Genomic DNA, 27360 nt, shown 5'->3' on the forward strand with positions numbered 1-27360 from the left:
TCTAACTAAACATATATTTGAATTATAATAATAAAATATAAACATTAGTCTAATAACAAATTATTATTACACTATGAAATTTACTAAATAATAAAAAATTATTGAGCATTTTAAAAAAACAACACTGGTCAATTTGACAAATTAAAAAATAATAACAAAAATATTATATACTATTATAACTATTATTTTTGTTAACTAATAATTGTTAAATTCTGTAATATTTAAAATAATAAAAAATACAATTTTTAAAAATTGTTAACTTTACTTACCTTAATTTTTTGGCATTAAAAATTATATATAACAATTTTGTTATATTTATTATTATTATAATAGTTGTTATTAATATTTTTTATATACTATTTATTAGTATTATTATTATTATTATTAGTTAAAAAATTTTATTTTTTTTGAGATCACTTTCGGCAACAAATAATCTTTTGAAACGCTTTTCTAAAGTCACGATTAAAACCACAATATATTAAGGGATTGAGCGCTGAGTTGATGTAACTATTAGTTAATAAAATAAACAAATAAAACATTAATATATATATATATAAGTAGTTACGACATAAGGGTGACGGAAGGGGAAAGCACAGTGCTTTCCCCCATATAACAGTATGACGGAGAATAGGTGACGGAGATCACGTGACTCCACCTAACCTAACCTAAGTGTACTACACCAATGACGTCACCACTACCTCTACCTGAACCTTACCCGAACCTAACCTGACCAACTACCCGTACTGATGACCAACTACCCGAACTGACCAACCACCCGAACTGACCAAATACCCGAACTGACCAACCACCCGTACTGACCAACTACCCGAACTGACCAACTAACCGAACTGACCAACTACCCGAACCTAACCCAACCTAACCTAACAGACCACCTACCTAAACTGACCAACTTACCGAACTGGTCAACCTTCCGATGTATTAGCGGAGAGGGGATAGCGGAAATCATGTGACCTAACATGAGTGTAGATGTAAACAAAATAAATATAAATACATTTATTTTTAAAATAATATTTATAATTTATTTACATTTTATTTATTTACAAAAGCGTTCATTAAATATTTTCTCTCTAAAATTTTTATCTAATACATATGATATATTTTCTTCAATTAGTTTACACTTATATTCATGAATACGTCTGTTAAAAACTATCCAATGCCAGTTAGATATACGAGCCTGTCTTGAAGCATATGACCAAACATACATAGTCTTTATCTGTATTTTGTCATCAAATCTAACTTTCTTCATATTTATTTGTTTATTAAGTAATCAAAGTATTTAAACATAAACTCTTCATATAATTCATTCAATGCTTTTCTAGTATAAACACCAGTCAATATCATTTTCCCTTTTCTAGTGAGAGTTATATGTCTTTTATTACCACAATTGATCCTCAAATGTGGAAATATTTCCAACTCATAATTACTGCTCCAATTAAATTGATTCATCAGTTTCTCTACATTCAAGTCGTTTTTCAGGTTATGTGACGCAGCAATGTTAGTCACACGTAAGTTATGTAATTTGATATCATATCCGAGTTTTTGTATTATGCGAGCAGTCTTTCGTAATGCTATTCGACCATCATTTTTTGATTTTGCACCCACACATACTAGTTTACCAGAGTCGTATATCATAACCGTGGCATTAGGGTTACGATACCGTTTAATTACTCTCACAAATGGGTAATTGTGATATACACAATTACAACAGTTGTTACACAATTTTCTTAAATCAATAAAACCAATCATATCAAAGAGATCAGCAGTCATCGAAACATTAGTTATCACAGGCATATTGATAATGCAAATTGTATTACTATAATAAATGTTGATGTAGTTATAAACTCATAAACTATTGCATCAACTATTACAAAAACAGTTGAAACAAGTTGTTTAACAACTATTGCTTCAATTATTGCAACATCTGTTGCAATAAGTAGTTTAACTACTATTGCAACAACAAATAGTGTATTACACTATCGTAAATCCTGTTTACTCTATAAAATATTAACTTATAAAAGCAAAGTGTATACACTATTATTGTATTAGTGTTTATTAGTTTTGTTATAACTGATTATTATTGTAAATTAAATTTTTCATCATCAAAATGGTTGGCAAAACATTGTTTCAAAAATCCATTTTCACCAAATCTGATGGTGAAAACAAATTTGACAAATTTGTTCGTGTATTGGAACACGAAAACGGTGAAAAATTTGTGGACATCCGACTGACTGTTTGCAATGATGGAGAAGATGTCTTCTACACCAAACATGGCGTTTATTTATATGGTAATGAATTCAAAGAATTGTTGAAAAAGATGGAAACCCAAGACTTTGGTTCTTTTGGAGATCTTCGAGTTATCTCATTCATGCATTTGAAAAAACAATTGTATTGTTTTAGTATCATTAGTAATGGTAACATTAAAAAATTAAATGTCATATTCCCTGAAATTGACATTATATTGTCATTAAAAGATGAAATCATTAAATATCTTAATTAAAGTAATTATTGTATATTATAAAACTAATATTGTAATAAATAAACAAAACAAATTAATTGAATAAAATAAATTTTATTAATAAATAAAAAATGTATAATTATTTACATTTTAATATGAAAACAAATAGTAATTTTTAATCCATTTCCACAATAGCTCACACTTGTGTTGAGCGCATCTCATATCAGATTTATCTGGTATGATACGTTCATGAAAATGACATGAACGGCCTCCATACATTCTCTTTAATGTTTTAAGACTAGGACATCTATACTGATTCAATTCAACGTAAGGTATAGCGCACATGTCCAATATATCCGCCAATTGAGAGCACTTAATTCCAATGTATGGCTTTTCTTTGCTTTTGATTTTCTCATACATCTCAATAATAATCTGTTTGGCATCCATTGTTGAGTTTTGTGTTATCTCAATGTTTACTGTACGTAACGATAGTCCCAATAAGTTGTTGGCCAAATAAAGGTTAGTAATCCGATCTTTCAATTCCATGTCTCTATAAGTTAGGTTTGTCTCACACAACTCAGACATTTTACAAGTGTGAGATATTATTGCAATTTCACGAGGTACAAAGATATTGTTATAAACAAAACCTTGTGCGTCCATTACACCACAGATTTGATTAATTTTGCTCATTTTAGAGATTAAGTTTGTTTACTATAAAAAGTAAGTCGTGTTCGTTGTTTAGAGGAAACCCTTCTTCTATAAAATAGCGCTCAATGCGATGTCTATATGTTGACGCAATATTTGCTAACGTACCATTAATTACGTTTACATCAGTCATAACAATAAGAAACTTTTCATTATAAATATCTTTTATTTTAATATATATTCTATAATAATCACTAAAATTTTTATACACATCTGATAAATGACATTTACCAGTTACATAATAATTTGGCAACACAATCATTAATGTGAGGATTAAAACCAAACACAGTTTGGATTTGTTCAAATGATCCGCCATTAAAATAATTAGTTAAAAAATAAATACAATATAATCCACAAGTATTAGAATATACACTTTGAAAATTAATACAGTTGTAATACCAACCGTTTACAGTATTGTCTTTTATAAAATTTAAGATATCATTATGTAGTGGTTGTAAACCAAATGAATCAAAATATATAATGATATCATTATTTGTTTTGTATACACTAACCCAGTGTTCCCCAGGAGAACTAGCTTTATCTGTATTAATAATAACACCACTATCTTTTGGTATAATATTTGGTAACATATCTCTCGGATATGTACCATAATATTTATTACAATTTTTAAAATAGTTATTTATTTGTAATGTATTCATATTTATTGAAAATTTTTAATAGCAAATCTTGAGCTCTCTATTTCTACACAACTATCATATTCGCAGAATATGATTGCAGTTACAGTCTCTTGTATAGGGTAGGCAAACTTTAGTTCAACTCGTAAGTTACCTCTAACCACAGTTGATACATAACCACTTTTTGCTACTCCATCAGATAAATCCGGTGTAAAATTGAATCCAAATAGTGTATAACCTTCAGCATACTCTTCCCGTGTTATGTCAATATCTGTTGAATGTTTGATTTGATTTGCTGTTTCAAATAATCCAAAATATTCACGCATATATTTTTTATTTGTAAAGTCTGGTGTGTATGGTCTGTGTGGATATTGAGTCCCATCAACATAGCAAGCAATGTGTCGGATATTGTAATTTTTAAAATAAAATGGGTTCATATTATATGAACCATTATATGCTTCGTTACTAACAAAACCAATATATATTTTTCTAGGAATCACTCCATTGATGACATTATTTAAATAACAATCTAATGTGTCTTTAGCTATAATTGATGTCTTTACTTCCTTTCGTGTAATAAAATAGCGGGCATTAGCACTTTCAAGTGCTCTATTGTGTGCCACAACTACTTGTGGGTTAACAATAGATTTATGCATAAACAATCTTACGTCCATTATTTCAACTGTTGGTATCAATGTTTTATCATAAATTAAATAAAACTTGGGATCTTGTGGGTAAATTTTAATATTCAGTGTGACCCCTCCAAGTAAAGACTTTACTTGCGATGCTAAATCAATGTGCAAATTGCCATACATTTCGACTTCACACCCGTCAGATAATGAGTTACCTGACGGTCGTATACGACTACTTCTTATCTCATTTACCGAATCCATAGGTGTCTCATCTTTATGCCAAAATGCAGTCTCTAAATGTGTATTTCTAGCATCACTATTACTGTTAAGAAGAGTGTCAATATATGACACATATGAATAATTCACTGATGATGTTGTAACAGTTGTTTGACCAATATTTACATCAATTTGTTTAATAAATGAATGCATTAAATAATTGATTGGAGATATTAGTTTCCAGTCTTCTGCTTTAACTTCAGGTGTTGTTGATACAGTAGACTTTTGTAATTTAAATTTTAAACATAAATAAAGTTCACTTTTGCTTAAGTTAATATATTCATTTAAGCCTGTATGTATTTCAAATTCAATAGTATTTGTTGAATTAGATAATGTACTTATTGGACGGTGTTCAGTTTGAACATCACGTTCAATCATTAGTTGTGTTGGTGGTACTCCAAACACATCCATTTCTGGAAGTGTCATTAGAGATGATAATTCGTGTATTGTAGACATTTTTAGTATTTTCTTTGTTTTTTCTTAACTGTTTTACGTCTTTTATAAGATTTTAGTTTAGTTTTAACTTTACGTTTACGTCCTAAACCTTTTTGTTGTCTAACATTAGAAACTTTATTTTTAACATCTGTTAAAATAGTATCAGCTGATCTTATCAACTGATTTGTGCCGGCTTCTTTGAATGATTTACCAGATAGTATATCATTACCAATACCGTTAAATGCATCCCATCCTTTATTTGCTACATATTTTAATGCAGGTTTAATGTGTTTAAATATTTTACCAAATATACCATTACCGGACTGGTATCTATGCCCAGCATAAGATACAATACCGTTACCGGCTTGGATTTTATAGTAATCAATATATGGATTATTCATACTTTAATAAAATGCAATGTTATAGTTACTCTACCAAATTTAAATGGTATAGATAAACCACTATCATCTTTTATAGATATTTCAAGTGTTTCAAATTCATTGAGTCTTACAGGTCTATATTGAGGTCTTTCATAATTTAAATGTACTGTATCTCCAAATTTATATTTACGCGGTATTTCAACTACTCTCAGTAGAGGTGCAAATGTATCACCAACTAGTGATGGGTATACAATATCACTATATAAATATAGTGAATGAAAACCACCACTAATCTCTACAGGATGAAAGCCTTTAATAGTATTTTTATTTTCAATTCCATTGAATACTATATTAACTAAGCTATTGCTACCATAATAATAATTATGTGTAACTTTTCTATCTTTTAAACCTAAAATGTTTTCAATTTCTTCACCCAAGTCAGGAAATATTTTAACTACACTTTCAACTATACCAACATTAATTGTAATAAAATTATTAATCTCATTATAAACTAATTTTGGTGGTTTAATATCAGTAAATAAAGTCAAAATATTGTTAATTTCATTAACTAATTTCTGTGGTGTTTCATAATAACCAGCTTTAAGTGTAAACTTATCATCATATTGATTAGACTTATCACCATATATACGGCCCATTTCATCAAATAATGTAATTTTATGATCATTTAATATATTATACCATGATTTGGTATAAGTTATTTCAGATATACCAACACACCAACTATCATCAAGTTTAACTGTTTTGCCTAATTTTGTTCTAAAATCAGACATTGTATTGTCAAATGTTTTGACATTATTAACTAAAGTAATATATTTACTCATTATTCACAAAGTTTTATTTGTGTATTGTTATCAAAATAACAATTCCAAATAATTTTTTCTTTATCTCTTAAAAATAATAATACAACAACAAATATAATAAATAAAATAAAACACAATATGTTAATTAGTAAACAATTCATTTTTATTTTTAAAATACAGTATCAGAGCCTTTTATAACATTTTTACATAGTTTAAGTTTAGGGTTAGGCATTATATAACCAATACAACTAGTTAAAATAATTGCCCATAAATTTTTGTTGCCAATTTCAAAAGTTAAGTTAATTAAGCTTACAAATATTACAATTGTCATTAATGACATTTGAATAGTAAACAAAATTAATTCAGTTTTACACAATTTATTTAGTATAGACATCTTGAATGCTATCAATCCAACTGTTGTATTCTTCCGGATAGTTCAACCACTTAACAAAATACTGTCTACGACCACGTCTAACACGACTTCTAATAACTCTTTCAATACGGTATAGATTTTCTTTGATCTTTTGGATCTCTTGTGGATAAAATCGCTGTTCAATAATATTTCCTTGTCCATCACTTAGTCTAAACACATATTGATTATCACCTTTTATAGTCTTTACTACAGTAAAGACTTGATCAATCCAGTTAGGGTAATAACCTTTATCAAATTTAGACATTTCGTACACTTTACGTACTTTATCTCCTGTAGCGACATCTGGTGTTTTAAACTTTTTAGATTTAACATATAAGTTATTGTATACTTGTTTTGTATTTTCTGTAGTCACCTCAATAGGTGACATACCTATAGATCTGTGATATGATGTATTGTATGCTTTAACAAGTTTTTGTAGTACATCTACATATCTTCGCGAACCATTAGCAGTAAAGTATTTAAACATACGTGACTTTAATGTACGATTAAAGCGTTCAACTATAGCACATTTTATTTTATAATCATTTGAGTGAAAGTAGTTGACTCTATTTAATTTTAGATATTTTTGAAATATTTCATTTAAAAACTCTTTACCTTTATCTGTACGTAAAGATAATGGTTTTCTGTTTTTAAATAATGTTTTAAAAGCATTTGTAATGCTTTTACCAGTTTTTACTTTCAATGGAACAGTAAATGCAAATTTAGAAAAGCAGTCAATTACTGTTAAAATATAATTATATTTATCATTTTTATTAGCAAATTCTCTCATATCAGCTAAATCTGCTTCCCATTGTTCATCAATATATGTCACAACAATTGGATTTCGTATAAATTTTCTGTGTACTTGTTTATGTAGAGTATAAGTTAACTCTCCTTTTAACCAATCTTTTACTAATTTTAATGTTATATTTGGATTTAATTGTTTAGCAGTTTTATACAAATTATTTACACCACTAAATGATCCACTATTTTGTGGATCATAATATATTATATTCAACAACTCATTTATATTTTGATCCATTGTATAGATTTTTTAGATTTAGATTTTTTAACAGTCTTTTTATTTACTACTTTTTTAACAACTTTTTTGTTAGGTTTATGAACTTTTGTAGTAACTTTGCTTTGTTTTTTAGTTGTACTGATTAAATTATTTTTAATTAATACTTTAAAAACCATATCTTCTATTATACTTAGAAATGAATTATTAATATTCGGCAAATTATTTTTAATATTGTTATCATTTGTAACATTGTCAACAATGTTTTTAGTTACTAATGTGTTTGGTTTAATTTTATCAAACGGTTTACTATCCACACTCATTGTTGAGATATCCATATCGATGTCATCATCACTATCATTAGTAACCAATTCAACTTTTCTGAATGACATTATTTTGTTATTAATTCGTATACAGTTGTTAGTAACGGTATTAACCACATCCAAGCGTTTCCTTTTTGTACAACACTTTTACAAGTTTTTAAACTTTGTTTCCTTTCAAACTTTTTAAGTAAAAGTTTTTTACTTTTATTCAATTTTTTAGTTTTTATATTTCCTTTTATAACATTTAATCCAATTTCTTTTATAGCTAAATATACTTTTGGGTCTTTAGCTAAATAATTCAATAATGTTTTTTGTGTTTTCTTACATTTTATTTTAGAAACAAACTGCAAGTCTCTAAAATATTTTTTCAAATTATCAGACATTACTTAGGTATATAGCAAATAATTTTCAATTTATTATTAATTGGTATAATATTTGTTTGTACTCTATATTTTTCAGGTGTATCCTGCTTTAGGTCTACTTTAATATAACCATATTGAACAGATGTGGCGTCAGTATACACTTCTATAAAGTATTTTGAATTTTCCGGATATATCTGTGAAGCTAAACTAATTATCTGTCTTTTATCTCTTGGGTTTTTAAGCAATATCAAATAATGACAATTTAAACTAATTGTTCTCATTTGAGACCCTTGATGAAATATATTTTGTGATATAAATATCACACTTATATTCATATGATGACTACCTTTAGTAAATAAATTTGCTAATTTCACATTATTTCCCAACTCAGTCATCAAATCATCAATAACTATGAGATGAGGTTTAATCTCTTTTACTTCTTCTTCATTGGGTAGGCCTTCAATATACTGTATATCACAGTCAGCAATAGATTTAGTGTACAATTCTTGCCATTGTCCGTATGCCCACACAATTTTTAACTTATTTGGTATATCAGTAAAATATAAAGTTTGTTTATAATTTTCCAATATATTTCTAAGTAAAACGGTTTTTCCACTACTTGTAGGTCCAGCGACCATACAAGTGAATGGGTGCTTGAATGAAATGTGTTTTCTATCCACTTTAATGCAATTCATTTTAAATAAATAAAACATAGGTTTAATAATAAAAAAAATTTATTCATCTTTTATAAAATTTTATACATTTGATTTTGTATCAAATTTCCATTCACAGGTAGCCAATTCAGACAAGTATTTTACTAATTTGTTAGTATCTTCTGTTATACCATTTTTATGTCCAATTGCAGTCAGTCTATCGACGATGATTTTCAATCCCGGCTCTGACAACATATAAAATTTCATGTTTTTCAAACGAATCAATTCAGTTTGAATGCACTGGTCTTGTTTTGGTCTTTTTATCGGTGGCTCTGAAATAATATAAAAATTTCAATATATAATTAATAAAATATATTAATTTAAAATACAATACCTTCCAATAGTTTTCTTAAATAACTGTCTTTGAAGTGTCGTTTAGCCATAGTTGTTAGTGAATATAAAATAATTTTATTGAAAACATTACTTTATATAGTCAATAATGACCTGAATATGTATACTTAGTTTTATTTTTAGATGCTAATTAATAGTAAATGTAAATAAATTAATCATAAAATAGTTTTTAATCACATTTTATTTTAAATAATTTCAAATAATTAGTACAATATTATAAATAGAAATAGTATTAAATAGTTAAAATAAACAATTTATTCAAATAATTGCAAATCTCTAAACAATAGTATAATAAAGTTAATATATTTTTAACATTTATTCATAAAATCCATAGGGAACTGTTTGATAAATAGGGTGTCCCCTAACAATCCTACGTTTTTCAGACACTGCTTGATATATCTTATTTACTTTTGATGTCGTCACATTGTGCAGTTGATCGGCCCTGAAGCATAATTGTGGAGCCAGTGTTGTGATTGGTGTATTGTTAAAGTAGTGCTGAGCAGTCTCTTTAACTCTTTCAAAGTTTATTTTATGTTTCACTTCCTCAGTGATTGAGATGCCTTTTACTTTAACTTTTTGAATCACACGGCCATCACCAGTAACGACTTGATATCCATAGTTTTTGGGTCCACATGAAGTAAATGAGTTGATATACGACCCTTCTCTGTAATCCTTTTCAATCTCATCGGTCATATCTCCGAGGAAATCACCGATCGGAGGGTCGTACCAACCTTTGGTAGGGTCGTGACGGTAGATTACAGAGTCTGTATCAAAATACAGTACTCGTCCCTTTGCTGAATTTTCAATTCCGTGTAATTCACGATACAGATGTATACGTGCATTACCGGTAACCATAGATGCCAATGCAATGTTTGTATTACCAGCAGATGAGTAGTTGTCGTCAATATATTGATAGTTGACTAAAATAGTCTCATCATTGGGCATAATTTCTCCTAATGTATTGTATAATTTATAAATTAGTATTTTATTATATTTTTAAATTATATTTAAACTAACCTTTTATTTGAATTTTAGCATCCGATATAATACTACGGTATGCGTCATATGTTTTACAAAGTTTAGTTTGTTTTTGATTGGGTCTTTGAGCCAGTTTTCCCCACAAACTATTAAGCATTAACTTTGCAATAAAGCGAAGACCCGGATTTGGTGACATCTTATCGAACTCCAAATCCACACCTTCACGACTTTGATACTCACTGATGTAGTTTTGCTTTAACTCATCAGTAGTACAATTGTCAGGCCATCCACTTGCCTCGGTCTTAAGTTTAAGCCATTGTTGTATGTATGGCTTAAATATTTCATTTGTTTTGCGTTCGTAATGCAAAACCTCATATATTTTGATAATTTTGTATCCCATTTCAATTGCTAATTTAAGCTCTTCAGAGTACCAAGTACTGCTGAGAGCTCTCTCTTTATCGCTATGACTACATTTGTTAGGGCTCATATCTTTTGCACATTGATTGCATAATGCAAACACTAACTTTTTGGTCTCTGATTTTAATGGTAATACAGGAATGTATAGATCTTTAGGTGGTAATACTTTACATTTAATGAATCCAAAGTAATTATCAATTGAGGTGTCGATAAATTTACTGATTATAGATGGATGACCAATAGGGTATTCGCATTTTGAAAGTACAGTCGGATACAGACTGCACACATCTTTATATTTAATCAACTCTGTACCGGTACTGTCGGCGTTGAAGTACAAATTGTTTGTACGACCACCATAAAACGACTCACGTATGTTTGCGTGACCTATTTTGTCAATTGTTTTATAGTATGCCATACGTTTTTTGTGGAATGCTTTGAACTCAACATCAGTTGTCAACAGTTTATCGAAGTCGTGCTCCCAAATAGATGTCACTTTGAAACCTCTAGACTTGTAATATGTTACCTAAAAATATATAAATGTAAGTAAAATAGTATAAATACAATTATTTATATAAATACCTTTTCAATTGTTCGTTGATAATCTTTAATAGGATCTACTTGCTCATTGCCATCATAGGTGTTTCTATGACTAAACAGATGGGTACATTTTTGACATCCATGCCAATAGCAACCATTGAACTCAAATATCTCTCCGAGTACACCATCTCGAATACAACCATCAGCATAGTTCTGTCCAATTCTCATCTCTCTACAGATCTTCACACCTCTCTTCTCCTCCATCCAATCAAGCCATACATTGCCTTTGTTTGACTTGTGGCGCCCGTCAATATATCCATTGATGGGTGTGACACCAATCATGTCATCCTTTAGTATTTTAGCTCTAAAATACTCAAGTCCAACACCTGCTAGTGTAAATCTACGTGTGATTGGATCCAATCCGGTGAATCCTTTGAAAAGTTTGCGGAACTCCATGACAGCAATTGTGAGTACAATTACATCATTTAGACAATACTTTTTGATTTGTTGTTCAAAATCCCATAAGTAATTGTTTGCTTTGAAGTCATTGTACCACTCCACACACTCTTTTGATGATCTCATTTCATCAATACCAAAGTGTTTGATATCTGGTATCTGACCCGAGTAGTTGTAGTTTTCTTTTCTGTTGAAGTGATGGGGAAAAAATCCTTTACTGACAATGTGTTGAAATCCAAACGATTTAGGAAGTGAAGCCAATGGTTGTTGGAAATAACTCAGTGAGTCGATGAATGACGTGTTGTTGTTTGTAATTTTGAGTATTTTCATACCATTCATAATGATATCACTCGGATCACCAAATTGTCTTTCAAACATTTCCTGGAATATGAAATGACCATCATATCCTCGGAAATTGTGTGCTATGACGTATAGCTGTGCTTTAATTTTTGAAGCTCTGATAGCGACATCTTTGAACAAATAGTCTGAAAACTGTTCAACTACATTATCTTTATAAAATGTACGGATACCATATCCGCACACTTTACACCCATCATTTGGTTCATCGATAGAGACATCGCATCTTTTCGCCATTTGTTGGTAATCCCAACACTTGTCGCAAACACATACTTTGTAATAAAAAAGTAATTTATATATATTATTAATTTTAATATAAATATAATATGTAATAATAACTTACATGAAATAAGAAGATTAGGTTTGTGATCATAAAAACCGTTATTTTGGGCTATTTGTTCACTTTCAATGTCAAAACAAACTATTAGTTTGTTTTCTTTGTCCTCTTTTTCCAACTTTTTTACATTCAAAGGTTTTATATAACATAAATGAGGTGTTTCAGTATAATAAACTTTACATTTATTACATTTGAGGTGATAGCAAACATGTTTTGCTCTTCTATCAGTCGAGTATTCAACATTACAATTAGCGCATGTTTTAGACTTAACTTTGCAGATATTGTTATTTTTATGATTTTGATAACATATATCATTTGCATAACTGCGATTGCATAAATCGCAATCTACTTTATCACCTCCGTTGTCACATTTGGGATAAGTAGAACAGTAGTTACACACATACTTACATGTGTGATTAATTTTTTGATGTTTTGTTAAACAATATTTACACAAATCAGATATCTGTGTGTATGCATTGATGTCTTTAATAAAATTATAATGTCCAGTGTTTTTACTGTAGTCGATGTGTTCAATGAATAATTTGTTGGGAAAGTCTGTAGAGCCTTGAAATAAATAGTTGTCAACATTTGATGAATCAATAATTATTAACTGTAATCCTTGAGAACCGTCAGTCAATGCAATAGTGTTAAGATACTCTTGCATTTGAGCCCAATGTTTTTCTCCGAAAGGTTTGTTGAAATCAAGACCGGCCAAATTACACAGCTTTTCAGATTCTTCTTTTTGATATTTGTCTGAATATTTGTTTGCAGTTATTTTTTGCCATTTTCTATTTCCATGAAGTTTTTGATTAGAATAGCTTTCGAGAAACCACATAACTCCAACCCAAACAGCTCTATAACCGCAACCGACATCTGAAATTATATTAATAGAAATATTTGTAAATATAAATTAAAAATTAATGAATAATCTTTTAAATACCATTTTTGTTATCAATCCTAACAATGCATTTTATACGTTTACTTCTTTCACTTGATGTTTCCGGTGGTAGTTGTCTTTTGTTTTTCATATTAGGTCCAGATCCTTCTAGCGATTCAGTTACATAAACTTTCATTTTAAATACGGAGAGCAAAAACTCTGTATTTGATTGAATTAATCCAAATATTCTGTTTGCAAACTCATTTTTATCAAACTGTGAGATTGCTTTACCACCCATATATAGTGGTTTATTCAAACCCTGTGCTTCAATTACCACACTATAATAATCATTTGGTGAATGATTACGGAACGCCGGTCGTACCAACGACTCATACATCTCATTTATTTGGTCATTTAATTGAAGCAAATTATCTATTGAACCCAAATTATGTTGAAATCGGATGTCTTTACGGTGCTCTTGTCTCTTAAGTTTAATGTATGAATGGGTAGACTCATTCAATACATGAAACTTGACTAATTGTTTAACTAAACAAAAAATTTAATTATAATAATTGCATAATAAGTTATATAATTTTTAATACATACCTGTATTGTCATTGTTGTCATTGTTGTCATTGTTGTCATTGTTGTCATTGTTGTCATTGTTGTCATTGTTGTCATTGTTGTCATTGTTGTCATTGTTGTCATTGTTGTCATTGTTGTCATTGTTGTCATTGTTGTCATTGTTATCATTGTTGTCATTGTTATTGATTGCTATGTAATCGGGTGGTGTATCCACGAGTGAGTCCTGACTTTGATTATATGACTCATCAGCACCAGCACCCTCTTGTACTGGTAAACCATAATTATTGTTGACCAATAAATTAAGGTTCACGTAGAAGTCGTCAGTGAAATCATCGCTAAACATGTCGTCCATTACATCAGGTATTTCGTCATCCAATTGTTCTCTAGGGTCAGGTATTGCGTCGTCCATAGGGACATCCGACTCGACCGTTGACTCTGGGATATGCGCGTTGTCCATTGCGTTGAATTGATCGATAAAAATAATAGTTGAAATACTGTAAAGTATACTTTTATAAAATTTGTTAAAATATTAGATTTTATAGAATAATTTATTATTTTATAATTAATTAATAAAAATAATTTTTATTTTTATTAAGTAATTATTTTTTAATTTTTCTTAATATTTTTCTATTTATTTTCTGAATTCTGAGTTTTTTAAAATTATTTTTTTAAATATTTTAAAAATAATTTTTTTTGAAGTTTTTTTTGAAAAGTTTTTTTTTGAAGTTTTTTTTGAAAAGTTTTTTTTTTCAAAAGTTTTTTTTGAAAAGTTTTTTTTTGAAGTTTTTTTTTGAAGTTTTTTTTGAAAAGTTTTTTTGAAATTTTTTTTTGAAAAGTTTTTTTTTTTTTTTTGAAAATTTTTTTTTTTTAAAATTTTTTTTTTGAAAATTTTTTTTTGAAAAGTTTTTTTTTGAAAGTTTTTTTTTGAAAATTTTTTTTTGAAAATTTTTTTTTTTTTTTTTTTTTTTTTTTTTTTTTTGAAAAGTTTTTTTTTGAAAGTTTTTTTTGTGCTTACTTTATTTTTTTTTATAAATAATCACAAATTATAAATTCAAGACTCAGTTATACACTGATATCTTCCACTGGCGAGTTAATTTGATGTATGTTTGAATACAATGCTAGCCTCAATCCAATGTATTCCGTACTACAGTCTATAAGACACTAATTTGTTAATTTGACCGCTTAATAGTTAATTTTTCATAATTATTTTTTTATTAGTTTAAACATCATATTTTTAAGCATCTTTTAAGAATAAAAAATTTTAATTTTAATTACAATTAAAAAAGTTATTAACAATTTAAGTTAATTAATATATACAGTATATGTAATATTATTGCAATACAGTATGTACATATTATTTCAATACAGTGATGTCATTATATTACATGTATTGTATGCAATAATTAATGTTAGTTCGGGTAGTTGGTCAGTTCGGGTAGTTGATCAGTTCGGTTAGTTGGTTAGTTCGGTAAGTTGGTCAGTTCGGTAAGTTAACCAGTTCGGGTAGGTGGCCAGTTCAGGTATGTGGTCACTTCGGGTGGTTGGTCAGTTTGGGTATTTGGTCAGTACGGGTGGTTGGTCAGTTCGGGTATTTGGTCAGTTCGGGTGGTTGGTCAGTTCGGGTAGTTGGTCATCAGTACGGGTAGTTGGTCAGGTTAGGTTCGGGTAAGGTTCAGGTAGAGGTAGTGGTGACGTCATTGGTGTAGTACACTTAGGTTAGGTTAGGTGGAGTCACGTGATCTCCGTCACCTATTCTCCGTCATACTGTTATATGGGGGAAAGCACTGTGCTTTCCCCTTCCGTCACCCTTATGTCGTAACTACTTATATATATATATATAGTTACTGTATATACAAATAAAAAAGACATTGATATTAATAGCCATTGTTTGGTTTGACTGAAAAGTTTTGGGATATAAAAAAAGTTTTTTTGTTATTGTATTGAGTTATATATATATATATATTAGCAGATAAAATGTAAATTAAATATACAATATTATAGAAAACATATACAATAAATATATATTTATATATATAATAGTAATTTATTAATGTTGTTTTATTAGTTAAACACTAAATAAATATATATTTTAAGTATTATTTTATGTTTTTATAATTATTTGAGCTTGTTAATATATATTGATATATATATAGATTAATGGGATAAATTATTGAGCTAGTACAGATATATAGATAATAATTATTATATAATATATTTTTTAAATGCACGATAAATCTAATAATTACACAAATTTTAATAAAAATTTATTTATTACAAATAATTATATTTATTTACTGTATATACTGTATATATTTATGTACTGTATATTTATTTTATTATTAATGGTAATATTAATGTTTTAATTTATATTTATAAATCAAATACAGTATTTATTTAAACTGTATATTTGATTAACTAACTTATACTAAGCTTATAAAATTTATTAACATATAGATTAATAAATTATTTAACTATTTATTATAAAATTAATATATATTTATATATATTTATTTTTTTTTGAATAAATAATATATTTATGATAATTTATAAATTACAATTATAATTATTAAATAATATTTGATAAAGTTTAGCCACATATAAATGTAATAATAAAATGTATAAATTTTTTGTTGTGTACTGTTTTTGATTATAGTGACGATAATGATAAAATTATATTAATATATAATATTAACTATTAATTTGTATGTAATTTAATTATATTTAGCATTTAAACTTAATAGATTACTTGCTTTATTATTTGCAACATAATATATAATAAATATAAAATTAATCTATAGCCTGATTATGGTTATTATTATTATTATTATTATGTTCATAAACATTTCTACTGTATAATTAACTATTATAAAAATATAATAAATAAATTATTACTATGGGTTAGAGTAATCGGATTAAAATTCAATGTCATATTATATATAAATTTTATGTGTGTGTGTGTGTAAGTTATTTATGTATAATAATTAGTATATTGAAGTCAATAGTTGTTCATCATTAGTGATAAAACAAACAAATAAAATCTATAATATTTAATTGAAAACAGGGATTCAGATTATTGTATTGTATAAAATATTTTGGTTGTTGTCTATTGGGAAACAAATAAATAGCGTAGGTGTGTATCCTATATATATATGTGTGTGTATTATATTTCATCTATTAATTATTAGCCACATATATAATATATATATATATATAATATACTATATATATCCTATAAATACATACCCCAACCAAGTGATGAAGTTTTCCAACTCCTTTGGCAGATAACATGACCCACAAAAAGGCATTATCACATACATGAGGAAAAATGGTAACCTATTTGATGGACGGGTATATATATATATAACAAACAAAAAATACAAAAATAATTATAGATACAAGTATTGATTAATATACAGATATATTTATAAGATATATTGGACATAGTTTTTTTAGGCATATTTTTATTAATAATGTTATTATTATAAATTAATTAAAATAAATTTTGGTTATTAATATTTTTTTGCATTTTTTTGAATAGTTGTTTTAACTGCATTGATATTTAACCAAAAAATAGACTAAAAAATAAAATAAAACTGTTTTTGATTTTTTTTTGTGGTTTGTTTTTCTATCTTTTAATAAAACATCAAAAACTTTATATACGAATAATAATAACTAATTAAAACTTTGAATTTGTTATATTTATGTATACATATATACAGTACTTTATATTATAATATATTTGGATTTAATAATATTCAAAAACATAACTATTTATATACAATATTTTGTGTATAACTTTAGGCATTTTGGTATTTGGTTTGTGTCAATCATTAAAAATGTTTTGACAACACATTTGACAAGTTTTGTAACCCATTATAATAATTATAATTTATTGAATGTGAACTATTTTATGTATATACAGTATATACTATTTGATATATATATACATTTATATATATGCTTGTAATTAAAGTGTAGTACACTATGTTATATTAAATATTTTATATTAATATACTGTATATATATATATATATAATATTATAAGACATGTGTCTTTCACAGAGACCTAACTTATTTTAATTAAGTTATTTTGCTTTTAAGTATTATTATATAATATATTATATTACTGTATATGCATATAATTGACTATAACTTTTTGAATGTCACTCATAATAATAATCCGAAGAAATTGTTTATTATATATGAAAAATTTGTTTTAAAATAAATGGTTTTGTCGTTAAGTAATTAAATTAAAAAAAAAGTTTTTTATTTTTTAAAAAAATATATAATTAGATATTGAATTTATTATTATTATAACTACACATTGAAATATCATATTCATTGAAACTATCGTAACTATCGTATGAATTATTTTTATTTTTATGGATATAATACACTAATTATTAAATAGTTAACAAAAAAAATAACTAATTGCTAATTATTATTATAAAATTATCATCTAATTTGGGTTTTTTAGGGGAGAGATATAGAGAGTGCGTGGGGGGTTAGGTTTGATGTGCACCTGGTGTGGGGGTTAGGTTTGATGGGCATCTAGTGTGGGGGTGGGGGAGGGGTACTCACCAACAGGCGACAAACACCCCCATAACGATACCCAATATTCTTGTAGCTCTCCTTTCCCTCGACAGCGAAATCTTTTGTTTTTCCTCCCAAAACCTCTTAACCGATATGACAGCCGTCGACGACTGGTTGTCGCTGTTGTTGCTGTCCATTGGCCGCCGTTTGGAGGCTTGAATGGCAAAACAATTGAGTAGTTTATTAGTGACTACTAATTCACTGCTAATAGACTGGGCTTTGGGTCGGTAGTGGTGTTGGTGATGGTGTTGGTGGTGGTTGTGGTGTGGATCCGGACTTTCTGAGGACAAACCTGTGCTAATGTTGTCGCTGCTGGCAATGGTTACTGTCGTGCAGACCATTACTTTTTTTGTCGTCGGCGTCGTCAGCGCCGTCGGTTGTTGCTGTTGTTGCTGTCCATCACCGACACCACCAACACTCTGGCCAATAGACAGGCCATCGCCACTGGTACAGGTAGTAGTGGTAGTCGTATTATATTGCGATACAAATTCATCGCCAGTGGGTATAATTATCTGTTGCTGGTGTTGCCGTTGATGGTTATTATCATCAGCATCACTATTATCACTATCATTATCATCGTCGTCATCATCATCGCTGTGCTTCTTGAGCTCCCTGTGCTCATCACTAGACTTAGACAACAACAACGGCCTGTCCTTTAAGTCTTGCTTAAGACTGGGCCGCCTGTTGTTGTTAGTCAGCGGCTGCTGTGGTGGTAAACCTTTATCACCGCCGCCGCCACCACCGCCGTTGTTGTCCTTATTATTAATATTGTTGACCACTTTTTCGGTTTTTTCATCGCTGGCCGATTCGATATCAATCCGATGCGATTCGGAAACACAATTATTGGTCTTCGAGTTGGCCGACATTAGGTTGGCCATTGCCGACGCTTTAGCCCTGTCCCTTAAGCGTCGTCGGGTGGCCTTAAATATTTTGATATAGACGACAGTCATAATGACCAGTGGTATGAAAAAACTACCGCTCGCCGAATAGACAACATACGACCGCTCTTCGGACAGTTTGCACGGCGTGTTGTCGTCGAAAACCGATGGCCAGTCATTCCAGCCGATTAGCGGCGGTATAGATATTAGGGCACTGATAGCCCATATCAAGGCTATAGTGGTCACTACTCGACGCATTGTACGTTTTTGAGCATAATTTATCGGGTCGTGTATTGCCCAATAGCGGTCCTAATTTTGTTGGTGGTAGGGGTGGGGGTGGGAATTGATTTTGATTAATATTTTTGATAATAAAGTATTTAAATTTACACACTCACACATACACTCACACACACACACACAATCATACATACATACATATACACACACACACACACACACTCTCTCTCTCTCTCTCTCTCTCTCTCTCTCTCACACACACACACACATACATACTCTCTCTCTCTCTCTCTCTCTCTCTCTCTCTCTCTCTCTCTCACACACACTCTCTCTCTCTCTCTCTCTCTCTCTCTCTCACACACACTCTCTCTCTCTCTCTCTCTCTCTCTCTCTCTCTCTCTTACACACACACACACACTCACACACACACATACATACAGTATGTATAGCTATTAATCTCTATATTAATTGGCGCACAAACTACTGGGCTATAGTGTTTGCCATATTATTGTCTAATATTATATATATATATATTATAAAGACATTTAAAATCTATTATAATGTGAAGAATATTATGAAACTTTTTTGAAAATTAATTACAAAACAAACAATCAAAAATAAAAGTTTATTAACCTTCAAATTCATATAACAATACCATTGATTAATAATTATATGCAAAATAATTTTCATGCATTTATTATACTTATATATCATTATATATATATATAATATCTATTCAATATATTGAAAAGTAAATTATATTTTAATATTTATATAATAAAACTAATATTGAAAATATTCATTGATAATATATATGAAAAATTTTCTTAATGTAAATATTTATTTAACATATAGTTGGATGAAATATAATAGTTGATTGCATAATAATATACGGTATAATTGAATGAATATGGAAAAAAAAGTTATATATCTATTAATTTCAATTATTAGTCTATGAATATATTATGCCGGTATAAAATATACAGTTTATATCAGTTATAATATTTAAAAAAATTATATTAAATACTATATAACATAATAATATATAATATTATAGCCAATTCACTATTTCTAAACAATATATTGAATATTATAATAATTGTCTGGAGAATAGTATTTCACATAAATTGAATGCCAATTATTATTAAAATTTATTATGAAATAAATGAATTTTTATATTATGCTATTATTTTATCTGATATCTATGTAAGTAATATATAATATAACATAAAATTAAAGTCTAATATAATAATAAAAAACCTAAAAAATTAATATAATATTGATATTAGGGACTGCTTTTGTGTTATACGACAATTGTAATATTTATTTTTTAAATAAATAATCAGTTAGTAGATACACGTATAAACTACTTATACATAACTTTGAATTATAAATTATATTACAGTATATTGTATTTAAAATAAATTTAATGATTCAATTGAAACAAAATTATTATTTATTTTAGGCAATTATTAAATATTTTAGTTTTTTTTGTTTGTTTAATCTATTTTATAAACTGTATTAATATAATTAATATAATTTAGTTATATGTATTATGATACTGTATTATCAATAATATAACTTATATAATATATCCTATATTATATAAGTCTACATATGATCTCTCTTTCTGTCTCTCTTTCTCTCTCCTATTATACATCAAAAAGTGTGTGTGTATTATCTAGTATTTGAATTTATGAATCATTGTATCCGGGTGAATTATATTAAAATTAATTTATAAATTTCAAGGCTCCCAGAATTTTTATAAAGTATTAGTCAATATACCTGTATATATATATATATATATATATATAATATAGTATAATATAACTGTATGAATGTATTATATATATATATTATATGATCAAAAATTTCAATGTTAAACAAACAACAAATTGAATGAAAAAGTCAAATTATTATTATTATTATTCAAGGATTTTTACCATAAATCCTATGACTAGTAATGATTAGTTAGTTTTTGGAAATCCTGGATTTTTTTGCCTTTAAAGTCCGATCTTTATTATAATGAGACTCAAATAGAGAGAGAGAGAGAGAGAGATCAAAGAAACTGAATATTGAAAAGAGATTTTTTTAATTTTATTTTATTCATTGTTGTCATGGATTTTGTTTAGCCTATAAAATAATTAGTGTTATAATAATGATAATAATTTTTATATATATTTTTAGTTAATAATAATAATTATTATTATTATGCTCTAAAATTATATAATAAATGATTTATTTTGTGATTTTTTGAATTATTAACTTTTTTTATATATATATTTGTATTGTTAGTATTAATAGTAATATCTTATTAGTATTTAGTTTTAATACAATTTTTTTGTATTGAGTTTCCAATTGATTATACAATTTTGTATATCAAATATAATCCCTCTTAAATTATAATATTTTTTTTGATAATATGCTAATAAAGTATATGTAACTTTTTTTGCTACTGATATTTGATATTATATAGTATACTGTATACAAAAAATGCATGAAATTATATTAAAATATAAGTTTTAAAAAGATTAAGAAAAAAAAGATTTAAAATTTTATTTTATTATTATTTATTTTATCTAATTTAAACACTTAATCTTTTTTTTATAAAAATCTAATAATTTTACCACAATTTTTGTTGTTGTATATATTTGTAGAAAAATTTTATTTTAGTTTTATTAATAAAAATTAATTTCTTAATTATATATTCTAAATTTTGTGATAATAGTTTAAAAAATAAAAATTAACATTATTAAATAAATTATCTAGTTTAATTACTATAATAATTAGCTTAGATAACAATACACAAACACACATTAATATCTAAATATGTTTTGTATAACTTAATAATATAATAATTAAATAATAATACTAAATTGAGCTTAAAATTAATAATTAAATTAAATTTTAAACATTAAAATTACTTTATATAGAATTTAGAAATTTATCTTTATTATATTAGTTAATAATTTTTTATTAAAAGACTAGATATTCTACAATTTAATTTAAATTTTTTAAATAATAAATATTAATTTAATACACAAAATATATTTAAGGGATAACTGTTTAGTTAATTTTTGTTTATAAAATAACTTTTTAAAAAAAAAAATATATTATAGTTTTAATGGTTTTTATCGTAAATATTAAACACTAAAATATCAACAAAATATAGAAATAACTTTTTTATGTAAAATATATAGCATTTTATTTAAACTATTTTTATTCAAAATATATTTGTATAAATTATTTTATTTATTTTTTTCAAAAAATAGTCATTTAGATAATAATAATAAAATTGATGACACATTTGACAACACGTTACAGAAATAATAGTTTAATAAATTATTTAGTTTTATTATTTTTTTTTTGAAAAAACAATATGTATTTACTGTATATATTATACTGCATACTGTATATAAATGTCACATAAAATAATTTAAAAAAATTTAAACTTTAAATTATAAATTTTTATCGTCATATTTAATAAATTGTTTTCAATATACGATATACTGTATGTTACTATAAATATTTATATTTTTTTGAAATTATTTATAATTTACAATAATAATAATAATGTTAGTCCACAACAATGTTATTGACATTAATATATATATATATATATACAGTACATATATACTGTATATCTATCTATATGTGTGATAAATATTAGATTATAGCACATAATCCCTGTTTTTTTAGTTTTATTATTATTATTTATTTTAATGTATATAAAAAATTTATATATAAAGTAAACTAAATAATAAACTAAAAAGTTTGTATTTTTTTACTTTAAAAATTTATTTTTATTTATTTTTATTTATTATTAATTCTTTAGATAAATATAACGACAAAAAGATAATATAATATTTATATGTATAAGGCTTTAGCAAAAAAAAAATAATAAAATAAAAAAGATCTTCAAAATTAAATCTTTTTATTATCAAATGTGTGATAAAAAATTTTTTAAAGATAAAATAAATAACATTTGTATTTATATTTTACATTATTATTATTAATATTATTGCTATTTAAATATTTTTCAATTTATTTAAACATTCAAACTATTATATAATATATATGTTATGTTTTTAATGTTTATATTTAAATAAAAACAAATTGGTCAAATAATTTAACTTATATTTAAAATATAGATATTTTTATATAAAAAAAATATTATTTTTCTAATGTTTACTTTTACTTAAACTATTATATTTTAATTTGAGAAAACATTTACCGATTTTTTGGACAGTATATTGATATTTGACTTAAAAATTTATTATTGTTTTTTGGATTAAGTATTTATTTTCATGTGACTTGAATTTATAATTTAATTTTATTGTTGTTGTTGTTGTTATTGTGTTAATAAATAGATATTTACACAAAAATATTATATTAATGTATTGTTTTATATATATCTATAAATGCTAAAATATTATTATATCAATATATTAATTTAAACTATTAATATATTTAATCAAATTAATCATTTTTGTTTTAAAAAAATGCAATTAATATTTTAATTTTATTAGAAATAGATTGTAAATATTAAATCTTGTAAATACAATAATATTTATTATATTTTTACATAATTGTCAATTTATATATTAGTTTAGGTTATTAAATCAAATAACAACAAAAAATACAATTATTTTTATTGACGTTTCTGTAAATCAAATATATATATATATACAGTATATATATGTATATAATAGGAATATTCAATAATAAATTCAAATATATAAAATATTTATTAAATTCCGATTCAATACTCAATTTTAGTAACTTTTTTTAAACAAAATAAAAATAAAATAAACTTATTTAATCAAAAATATTAAATATAAACCTAAGTTATATATATATATGTATAGACATTTAAGTAATATTTAGAGAGAGAGAGAGAGAGAGAGAGAGAGAGAGAGAGAGAGAGAGAGAGATCAAAACCATATGCTTTTTCATGATATTTCATTTGATATAATGGTATTAAATTATATTATATAAAATACATAACAATTTTGTTATGGGCCTAAAAGCTCATATATATATATATATATATATATATATATAATTTTTTTATATTGAATATGCTTGAATTGTCATGTTAAGTGATCTGTATCGCACCATTATATACATATATATTTTATATATATTATAAAGTATATATTATATGTATATATATAGAGTATATACTTTTTGTGATAAGTGTAACTATGATAATAATAAAAAGTGAAACCAACAAATATATATATATATTTTAGTTTTATTTTATTTTTTGTGGATATATTGTATAACGTTTTGCTACTGTATTATGACTATTGGTATTTTTGTGAAGTAATATTATATTAAAAAACTTATATTTTTTGTCTATTCAGATATATTTTTTTGTATTTGTATAAAAATATGTGTATTATTATATTATACTCTATATATATATGATATATCAAATATCTTTTTTTGTTGTAGTAGTAGTAATAATATAGTAGCAAAATATTTCATACAATATACTACTACTACTACTACATACTAGTAGTAGTAGTGGTAGTAGTATTAGTCAATGAATTAAATGATAAAAAGTTAGTACTTTATATCAAATTTTGATTTTATTTTTTTTTTGGGTAAAATCAAATAATAAAAATTTACCGACAAAAAAATATAAACGTGTATAGACTGTAGTAGTATTGTATTCTGTATTGTATTGTATGATATTATGTAGTATAATGCACTGGTATGTCGAAATGATTGCCAGATTTATTTAGTTTTTTTGGCTATATATCCCACCCACCCCTTTACCACCCCCTCCTTAAATCATGATTGATTGAATTGACATTTTATAAACTATTCAATATTATATTATAGTCTACTATATATATATATATATATATAAATTCAAGTATATTATTTGACAAAAGTATATTTTTTTGTTTGAAAAAAATAAATAAAATACTAAAAGTTTTTCAAAATAAAAAAATCAATTTTTCTATAAGTATTTATTAGTTAATAATAATCATCAAAAAAATACTGTACTGAATATAACATGTGTAAAAATTTTTATTTATTTATTTGAATTTGAAATTATATTAAATAATTAATTTTCAATAATATTCAACAAAATGTATGTAAAATATACATAATATTCTTCAAAAAGATTTTTTTTAAATAATAAAAATACTAAATTTTTAATATTAACATAATTTTTTTTATACACACCCAAACACATCATTACACTCATACAAAAATAGCATATTTTAATGATAAGTAAATTAGTAAATAATAATAATAATAATAATTAAATTTAATACATACCATAGCAATGGCGCACAGATTTAATATCTATATATATAAACGTAAGAGTAATTTATAGGAAAAATTAGAAATTAATGTTTAAATATTTTTTTAAATATGTTTTTTTATTGTTGAAAAAACATATATATATATTCATATAAATAGTAAATTACTATATATATTATAGTGTTGTTAATTAATATAACATAATAATAATAATCATATTTAGTGGAAATATATATTACTTACACTTGCAGTGCAACATAATCTGTAAAAATAAAAAAAAATTATTTTTAGTATATATATATATAAATGAAATCATTAGTATAATTTATATATAATATATTTAAATATATATAATTTATATATAATATATTTAAATATATATATATAAATATATGTCATAAAATTATATCTCAAATTGTAATGATAGCGTTAATTTGTGTATTATCTTATCGTACATAACATACATTGTATACCCGTATAAAACTATACCGTATATACAGTATTTGTTGCCAAAAAAAATTATATCTAACTTTATGGTAAATTTAATTATGCCTTTTAGTAATTGTTTTGCTGTTATTGTTGTCTATGTTGTTATTGTTGTATCGCATAATCTGTTATTGTTATATCATGTCTATTGTATTGTACTGTTATAAATGTTAAACTTAATCTAATACACTATACTATACTATACTACTGTATATTAGTTAGCTTTTATAAGTTAGACACTTACACTTACACACACACTCACATACACTCACAATAACCAATATCATAATGTTATACATATGAGAGATAAATTATTACTTAAAAAAAATATTGTGTAAAATACAATAAATTTATCATGCACAAAATAAATAATAATAAAATTATAGTAAATGATATAATAACATTATATATATATAGATGTTTTATAAATAACTTTTTAAAAAAATAACAAAACAAATATTTTCATTGATAATTATTTTAAATTATAATATATGTAATAATAATAAGTTAGTTTTTAGTGTATCTTAAGCACTGGTATCTTATTTATATGACTTACACATCACTTGTCAGCCACATTTCGCATATGTGTAGTCCGAAAATCCATTTACCTAACAGATTGTAGGCCACATTGAAAGGCATGACCAGTACGGCTACGGCAATATCGGAAACGGCTAGCGATACCAGAAACATATTTTGTACATTGTGTAGGGGCCGGTAGGTAAATATGGCCCAAATAACCAATATGTTGCCGACAATCGTAAACAACATTATCGTAGCCAATATCAGTGCAATTATAAT

At 25.8% G+C, this 27360-nt stretch overlaps 1 protein-coding gene across 1 annotated transcript; it reads right to left on the reverse strand.

The window, feature by feature from the left end:
• Positions 1-413: 413 nt before the first annotated feature.
• Positions 414-27360, reverse strand: LOC128961809 (probable G-protein coupled receptor No18). The gene is made up of 6 exons (XM_054308095.1): positions 27119-27360; positions 26320-26338; positions 26092-26118; positions 18665-19863; positions 17327-17416; positions 414-507 (listed from the first exon to the last, which is right to left on the reverse strand). The coding sequence occupies exons 1-6, from the start codon at positions 27328-27330 to the stop codon at positions 414-416; spliced, it is 1641 nt and encodes a 546-aa protein (XP_054164070.1). The 5' UTR covers positions 27331-27360.

This window comes from Oppia nitens, unplaced genomic scaffold (genome assembly GCF_028296485.1).
Source record: "Oppia nitens isolate AA-2021 unplaced genomic scaffold, nextdenovo-longstitch-racon4-pilon3 scaffold14_pilon_pilon_pilon, whole genome shotgun sequence".
Classification (NCBI taxonomy): Eukaryota; Metazoa; Arthropoda; class Arachnida; order Sarcoptiformes; family Oppiidae; genus Oppia; species Oppia nitens.

What these genes read in the sequence shown, in the direction of transcription:
- LOC128961809 (XM_054308095.1), bottom strand. Translation starts at nt 27,330, where the DNA reads ATGTTGTTTACGATTGTCGGCAACATATTGGTTATTTGGGCCATATTT. An exon ending in ATCTGTGCGCCATTGCTATG is followed by an intron (nt 19,864 to 26,091) that starts GTATGTATTAAA and finishes CAACAAAATTAG; the next exon opens with GACCGCTATTGGGCAATACA. An exon ending in AACTTCATCACTTGGTTGGG is followed by an intron (nt 508 to 17,326) that starts GTATGTATTTAT and finishes ATTAACTAATAG; the next exon opens with TTACATCAACTCAGCGCTCA.